Source organism: Aethina tumida, chromosome 3, assembly GCF_024364675.1.
Source record: "Aethina tumida isolate Nest 87 chromosome 3, icAetTumi1.1, whole genome shotgun sequence".
NCBI lineage: Eukaryota > Metazoa > Arthropoda > Insecta > Coleoptera > Nitidulidae > Aethina > Aethina tumida.
In genome coordinates this window covers 2,163,173-2,171,786 of record NC_065437.1, presented here as the reverse complement: position 1 = coordinate 2,171,786, position 8,614 = coordinate 2,163,173, and the positions used below count along the sequence as shown (strand labels likewise).

Here is an 8,614-nt window from a genome sequence, read left to right as displayed (position 1 = left end):
TAAGAATGAATGCATGAATAAAACTTTGCATGGATTAGTTTATTAGAATAAATGCATGTTTTAAATGATAAGATAATGAGAACAAATCAACTTTACTTGGATTAAGTAAAGTATCCATCAGTTAAGAATGAATGCATGCATAAAACTTTGCATGGATTAGTTTATAAGAATAAATGCATGTTTTAAATGATAAGATAATGAGAACAAATCAACTTTACTTGGATTAAGTAAAGTATCCATCAGTTAAGAATGAATGCATGAATAAAACTTTGCATGGATTAGTTCATAAGAATAAATGCATTCTTTAAATGATAAGATAATGAGAACAAATCAACTTTACTTGGATTAAGTAAAGTATCCATCAGTTAAGAATGAATGCATGAATAAAACTTTGCATGGATTAGTTTATAAGAATAAATGCATGTTTTAAATGATAAGATAATGAGAACAAATCAACTTTACTTGGATTAAGTAAAGTATCCATGAGTTAAGAATGAATGCATGAATAAAACTTTGCATGGATTAGTTCATAAGAATAAATGCATGCTTTAAATGATAAGATAATGAGAACAAATCAACTTTACTTGGATTAAGTAAAGTATCCATCAGTTAAGAATGAATGCATGAATAAAACTTTGCATGGATTAGTTTATAAGAATAAATGCATGCTTTAAATGATAAGATAATGAGAGCAAATCAACTTTACTTGGATTAAGTAAAGTATCCATCAGTTAAGCATGAATGCATGAATAAAACTTTGCATGGATTAGTTTATAAGAATAAATGCATGTTTTAAATGATAAGATAATGAGAACAAATCAACTTTACTTGGATTAAGTAAAGTATCCGTCATTTAAGAATGAATGCATACATAAAACATTGCATGGATTAGTTCATAAGAATAAATTCATTCTTTAAATGATAAGATAATGAGAACAAATCAACTTTACTTGGATTAAGTAAAGTATCCATCAGTTAAGCATGAATGCATGAATAAAACTTTGCATGGATTAGTTTATAAGAATAAATGCATGTTTTAAATGATAAGATAATGAGAACAAATCAACTTTACTTGGATTAAGTAAAGTATCCGTCATTTAAGAATGAATGCATACATAAAACATTGCATGGATTAGTTCATAAGAATAAATTCATTCTTTAAATGATAAGATAATGAGAACAAATCAACTTTACTTGGATTAAGTAAAGTATCCATCAGTTAAGAATGAATGCGTGCACAAAACTTTGCATGGATTAGTTTATAAGAATAAATGCATGCTTTAAATGATAAGATAATGAGAACAAATCAACTTTACTTGGATTAAGTAAAGTATCCATCAGTTAAGAATGAATGCATGCATAAAACTTTGCATGGACAAGTATAGCATCATAGCATCATTACTTAATAAGAATAAATGCATGGTATCATCAATATTTAGATTTTAAAATAGTTTTTTCTATGGTTAAAACATTGAGAAAAGATTTTTTGTTAATTTCTTCGTTGATCGTCATGACCTGCTCACATCTGGACCACGATGATCAAACCAGCCATTGGAAAGACGATAAGGCAACAGGGAAAGGGCATTAAAGGTATTAAATGATAATTTTAATTATCAATGAAACAATGATATTAATTGAAAGTTTTTGATTAATTTCAGGTAGGTCCAGAACGAGACTAGTTAACCTGGCAACTGGCAACGCAAAGTAAGTTTTTGAACATATTCATTTTAATTCCACATCTTCTTGCATCTTCAAGTTTTGATTTATATATAAATATGTTTTTGAAAAATGTAAGAAAGATATCTTTTATGATTTTCAGTAATTATTTATTTTAATTTTCTTTGTCCAATCTAATTAGAAATTCTTTTCAGCTCAAATAAATTAATGATACAGTTTTTTAAAATATTTGTTTGGTATGATTTTCAGGAATATTGTATTCATTTATATGTCTTTTAAATAATATTAATAAAGCCCTCTCTTTCAGCTTAAATAAATAAAAGAAAATTTAGTTTGTTTTATTTTCGTCACATTTATTGAACAAATTCCCTCTTTGTTCGTCATATTATTGACCAACAAATTCCCTTTTTGTTCGTCATATTATTGACCAACAAATTCCCTTTTTGTTCGTCATATTATTGACCAACAAATTTCCTTTTTGTTCGTCATATTATTGACCAACAAATTCCCTCTTTGTTCGTCATATTATTGACCAACAAATTCCCTTTTTGTTCGTCATATTATTGACCAACAAATTTCCTTTTTGTTCGTCATATTATTGACCAACAAATTCCCTCTTTGTTCGTCATATTATTGACCAACAAATTCCCTTTTGTTCGCCAAAGTATTGGCCAACAAATTTCCTTTTTGTTCGTCAAATTATTGGCCAACAAATTTCCTTTTTTGTTCATTTTTTAATTATTATTTTTTTATTTGCAGGAATTCATAATAATTAATAATTTTAAATTATTTACAGATAATAGAGTATTTAGATTTTAGTAAATTGTAACTTAGTGTAGGGCTGCATTTACTCAGCGAATTGAATTGAATAATTTTCGCCGTAAATGCAGCGACAAGCTCACCTAAAAATTACTACTAACCCAAAATTGTATTTTTAAATTGTAAGGCTTGTCATAGGATTTTCAAAATTGTACTTCTACTGCAGAGATACAATTTTGAATTATGTCCTATCTGATGACGCACGAAATGCAGAAACAAGCGGTAATAGAATATATTTAATTTCTATTTCCTTTGATTTATCATAAAGGCGAATATAATTTTGGGTATTACAATACAATAAAATATTTTAAAACTTGAAAAATTACGTTATGGACAATTTTTTTTTTTTTTTTGATATTATATGTGCTATTTTTGATGAACTTTTTGATAAAGAAACAAAAAATAATAAATAAAAATTTCAAGCAAAAGTAGCCAAAGTCAACTTTCAAATTCAAAATAATTCTTCTCTAAGAAATCTTATATATATGAAAACACATTTTTTTTATATATATATTTTTTTCACGGCAGCCTCGTTCCGATTCAGAAACCGAACCGAGCCGAGTCCAAAGGTGCCGAACGTGTCTAACGAAAACAATCAATCGACAGAATATTAGTTTGCCCACTGACCACGCTAGTTCCGACGCTAAGCGCATGCGCAATCTACAAGTTTAAATCCACAACGGTTTTATACGAAGCCTCTTAAACAACATCAGTTGGGTCCAGTTTGGCATATTTTTGATGCCGTTTTTGTTTTAGAATAGGTCACTATAGAACACGTTTTGTTTAGTTTATATGTCTTGGTTTAGTCAAGTTTTGATTTGCGTATAAGTCAGTGCAATCAACGGCGACGAGAATGATCAATTTAACTTCGTTTCTGGAGGATTTAGCTGATAGAACACAACGCACGTTAACTGAAGACCTCAAGAAAAGACCTAAGGAAAGTCAGGTGAGGGTTCTACATAAATGCACAGTCAAATAACAGATCTTATTAGTTACAATTTTGTTTCGATTCTTTGTATAGTTTCCCTAAACTGTTCTAGATTGTTAAATTTGGTTTCATTTTCATATTAAGCATTTAATTTTTTACATAAACAAAAAGTGTCAAACGTCATGGTCGAATTTCCTTTTTAAATTATAAATATACGGAATTCTTTCATTAATATCACTTATTAAAAGTGTATTTTAAACAAAAAAAAAAAGGGTTAATTTAGGCAAGTAATTGTAACTGAATGAATATTATATAAGTATTTCCCGCCATTTATTTTTTGGGGGTTATGTTTATTTACTAAAATGGTCACTGTCATTAGTTGTCTGTTTTTTGTTTAATTTAGGCGTGCTCAATAGAGGAATTTACAAAAAAATGCGTGTTTCTGAAAGCCCAACTGGACCGATACAACAAAACCGGAAAGTACACCTCCTTCAAAACATTAGATCAAAATGGAAACGGTGAGTACAAAAGTCCCTTCCTCTGTGAATGACTTGATTGTAATACGTTTTGTGTAATCAGAACCGGAAGAGAGCGAGAACGATACGCCGGAGCAGCCGCCCCAGCGTTCAAGGAGGGGCAGGCCACCAACTGTTAAGCCCCTGGCCGATGTAACAGCCAGTGTGGATTTGTTCAACGTCAAAAAAGAAAAAATATCGTTGGCGGCCGTCCCCGAAGACGTGGAGAAGACGCAGATGCCGGCGCCCACCAAGCCGGCCCCTCGTAAACGTATTAAGGCCGAACCCAAGGACGACTCGATGATGTCAACCACAAGAACCACCCGTACAAAGACCAGGATGAACGCCACAACAAAAGTAAGCGTTTACTAAATTGTTAAGTTTTGTTATTAACGGTGTTTTGTACTAGGAGGAACAGAAACGTGACTCTGACATAGTGATACAGAATCCTGTGATACCAGTCGTCGATTTGCTTAACAGTTCTGATGAGGAGGTGGCTTCTAAACCTGTACAAAAGGAGGCAGAGGGCAGGTCCACTCGCACCAAAACTCGCAAGGCTAAACAAGCTGATGAAAAGAGTGACACCGAGTCTAACTCTGCGGCAGGTATGTATTATTAATTTATTCTATAGTTTTTAGACAAAATTTTGCCTTATTGAGGAACTTATTGTCACACTGTTTATACTAACATGAAATTCTCTCTGTTCAAAGTTATCTAAACTCCTTAAGTTTAATGTTTGGATGTGTTCTTAAATAAATTTGAGGCACTACACATTTATTTATGGTCAATTATTTATTTATTTCTAATTTACTCTGTAGTTTTTAGTCCAAATTTTGTTTTATTATATCTGAAATTTAAAGGACACAGTAAATAATGTAAATTTATCTTAATTAATCGTAGAAACAACAGTTACAAGAAGCACCAGAACCAAGACCAAGGCAAAGGCGCAACAGAACGCCAGCAAACGCATCCGAGACGCCAACGAGGACACCCACGATCGGGACATGAAAAAGTCCCGTTCCCACTCCCCACTGAAGCGTGGCAACGACGTGAATGAAACTAAAAATTCCGAATACGAGGACGCAGTCTCGACTCTCGTCTCGCCCAACAACGCCACCTTCGTCACGTCGCCCAAGGGCGGCAACGTCACTTACGTTACGCAGCCCAACAAGGACGGCAACGCCACCTACGTCACGCAGCCGCAGCAGGACAACGCCAACGCCACCATGGTGGTGCACAAGCCGAAGGTCGCGCAGAACGACCCGTTGATGACCGACGACGAGTCCGAGGACGAGATCTTGCCGAAGAACGGCAAGACGAAGCAGCTGTTCAACCCGTTCGAGGTCAGTCCGGTCAAGAAGAAGGTGCAGGCCTTCGAAAAGTTGGGTAAGAGCGCCGCCCTGCCCACACGCACCATTAAACCGGCTGCCAAGCAGGACGTGGAAGCGGGGACCGTCAAGGAGAAGTCTAAGGTGTACACTCCGACTGCTGCGTCAAAGATTTTGCCCAAAGTGTGCAGCACCAGCAAGCTTCAAAGGACTATCAGTGGGTTGGGCACTGAGTCGTCCGTCTTAGGTACAAATTGCTCAATTAGTTAATAAATTAACGTGTATTAATCTACGAGTGTTGCAGGCAAGTCAGCTTTGAAGGCGTCACAGGAACAATACAGGGAAAGGGAGCGACGTCAAAGGGAGGAGGCGTTGAAGAAACGTGAGGCACTGCTTAAAGCACAAGCTGAAGAGAAGAGGAAGAAGCGCGAGGAAAGGCAGACCAAAGCCCAGCAACAGCGTGAGCAAATCGAAAAGGAGAGGGCCCGAATCGTGGAACAACAAAAGTAAACCCACTGTTACTAAACCATTCTTTAATTTAACTAAACTAATTTTCAGAGCTAAGGAGGAGAGAACGAAGCAATTAATGGCGGAAAAGGAGGAAAAGCAGGCGAAACTCCGCGAAGAAATGGAACGCAAGAGACTGCAGGCGAAGGAGAAGGCCGCCGCCGTCAAGCAACTGAAGGAGGAGGAGATCAAGCTGCGTGAGAAACAGAACCAACAGGCCCCCAAGGTGCCGATCTACATGTCCACGGAGCCGCCCCTGCTGCCGACCGACGACTGTTACGACTCGGACGACGAACGTGCCGACGGACGGCGATTCCGTCCGCCTAGCTGGTGCTCAGACTCCAATCTTAAGGAGCAGGAGCTGATGCAGATTATGGCCGGTGAGAAGCTCAAGAACACGTTCTACTGTAGGCAGGCGATGACGCCCGATTTGCGGGACATTTTCGAGTCTATAGACGTGAGGAAGCTGAAGAGGACGTCCAGCGCCCACTGGCGCAAGCCTCCACGTTACACGCTCATGCCCGCTGTTGATCAGCCGTCGTTCGTCGAGGATGAAGAAGATGATCAAGATGAGGAAGATTAAAATGAAATATATATTATTTTACAAATGTACTTTTTTAAGTTTTATATTTTATTGATTTAATTTATTGTTTATACTATGTATGCGTATTATTTGTATCAATTATTATTATGGAAAGAAGCTAAAAACTTAATTCTCAATAAATGTGGATATAATTTATTTTTTTAGAGATTTTATTAATATACTAATTAAAATACTTTTAGTTGGTTATTAATATTTTTTCTTTGTTTTTATGTCAATCCTGACGTTAAATGTATTTAATAAAACACCAATAATTTGTGTAAAATGTATTGGAAACAAATCCCTAATAAATATGTAGATAAATACATCAAATTCAACATATTGAGGTACGTATATTTAAAGAAATATAATTCTTACAAAAAATTCTTAAAAGCTTAACAACAATAGTATGAAAAACTAATCAAAAAATTACGCTACACAAACTCCAAATTAATTAGAACCAAACGGGTTAAATCTTAGTCTTTTCCTGATTAAAAAATATACAAGTTAATTTATTAAAATTCCATCCCGTCAATGATATCTGTCCCGTTTGTGTCGATGGTCTCGCTCCCTGCTTCCGTGCCTGTCCCGTTTACGTTCCCTGTAGGGGCTGCGTTCCCTGTACGGGCTTCGGTCCCTCGTCCTCTGTTCCTTGTACGGGCTGCGTTCCCTGTGCTTCCTGTCCCGATCCCTCCTGGCGTCTCTGTCTTCCCGGTCGTCCCTGTGCCGGTCCCTGTCCCGCCTGTCACGGCCGCGGTCACGCTCGTCGTCGCGCAGAAAGTCTCTGCGCAGGTCCTCACGCACCGGTTGCCTATCTCGTCGCTCCTCCCTCGCCCTTTCATTGGCCACTATCACTGCGGTGGGCGGGAAGTGTGTCTATAAAACCTTGTTATTAACCAACTGTTGTTGTTGTTGTTTGAGAATTAGTACGTACGTTTAAATGTTTTTGGATTTTTTGCTGTATATTGACCGGAATCCTAGGAAATAATGTGGAAAACCATTCTAGTTTAACCAACCATTGCCGTAACATTGCACCGATTGTCATTATTTGTCCCCCACCAGCCTTTACATCTAATTCCTATAACATTTTTGTTCACATTTATTTATTTTTTACTAAAAACAAACAATTTGTTGCATAATTAATATTAGGGGGGCTTGTATTATGCCTAATGTATGATAATGAATGGTTTTTGGCATAAAACTAGCCCTAAGTCACCACACAACAACGACGTTCTGTAAGAAAACCCATTAATTTTAGATAGATGTCACTCTACCTTTGAGTACGCACCTCCTCATCTTCAAGGTAGGATTCATACCATTCAAGGAGCAGTGCCGGAGGCAGGGTATATCGAATGTACATGAATCCCAGCGCCCTGATGTACGGCGAGTCGCAATGCGTTATCAGGCCGTTCAGCTGTTTCCTTGTGAGTTTCAGGGTGAAGAGCTTGTACAATAGACAGTAAGCCGTTGACACTATGCCACCGGCTCCCACACCACGGACGCCACCACACATGCCGGTCTGGCCTGACGTTCTTCTGGAGCCTTTCTCCCATGGTTCTAAGTGGGCCACTTTGTAGTAGATTTCGTCCACGACTTCGTGGTAGGTTTTGAGTTCGTACAGGTTCACTACGAGTAAGTTAATGGGTCACCTTGTATTACAAATTTAAACACTGGGTTACCTTTGAAGTAGTGTGAGCTCTGGATGTTCGTTAAAATGAGGGGGTTCAAATTCATGGTACGCTCATTTCCAGCCAGTGGCAGAATGTTGCTTTGCTTGGATGTTTTTGAATTCCCACATTCTGAAATAATGGACACAGTAGCGAAACTAAGACGTTAACTATTAATATTTACCATCGTCACTGTTTGCGTTTTTCGAATCCATCATAATATTGTTGTATTCGCCCCAATGATTGAACAAAAACAATGGTTTAATAAATTTTTACTGTCAATCATACTCCATGGCTTTTTTTGAGTTATTTTTAAAGGTTGGTAATAAATAAAATGGCGCCATAATTAAAATATACAATTTATATTTATTAATTATAATTAAAAAATTAAAAAAAGGGTTATAAAAAATGAATTTAGTTAAAACTTAAATATTTACAACAATTTTTGTGTATTATGATTGATATTATTTATAAACTAATTTGATTGAACGTGCCTAACAGAAATAATCAGTCCACACAAAGTGGGTTGTACTTGAGGCAAGTCGTAATAAATGCCAAACAACGTTGGTGTAACAAAATAACGATGAATTTTG

The 8,614-nt window shown here is 36.3% G+C and overlaps 2 protein-coding genes across 2 annotated transcripts; one reads left to right on the top strand and one right to left on the bottom strand.

Moving 5' to 3' along the window:
- The first annotated feature begins 3,131 nt into the window (after positions 1 to 3,131).
- On the top strand, positions 3,132 to 6,513 carry LOC109605971 (inner centromere protein). The gene is made up of 7 exons (XM_020022566.2): positions 3,132 to 3,442; positions 3,828 to 3,942; positions 4,004 to 4,296; positions 4,349 to 4,544; positions 4,840 to 5,514; positions 5,572 to 5,773; positions 5,826 to 6,513. Exons 1-7 carry the CDS (start codon positions 3,350 to 3,352, stop codon positions 6,355 to 6,357), a joined length of 2,106 nt encoding a protein of 701 aa, XP_019878125.2. The 5' UTR covers positions 3,132 to 3,349; the 3' UTR covers positions 6,358 to 6,513.
- Positions 6,514 to 6,628: 115 nt separating this feature from the next.
- On the bottom strand, positions 6,629 to 8,354 carry LOC109605973 (pre-mRNA-splicing factor 38B). Its single transcript, XM_020022567.2, has 5 exons — positions 8,206 to 8,354; positions 8,034 to 8,153; positions 7,643 to 7,980; positions 7,289 to 7,432; positions 6,629 to 7,230 (listed from the first exon to the last, which is right to left on the bottom strand). The coding sequence occupies exons 1-5, from the start codon at positions 8,237 to 8,239 to the stop codon at positions 6,886 to 6,888; spliced, it is 981 nt and encodes a 326-aa protein (XP_019878126.2). The 5' UTR covers positions 8,240 to 8,354; the 3' UTR covers positions 6,629 to 6,885.
- Positions 8,355 to 8,614: the final 260 nt, after the last annotated feature.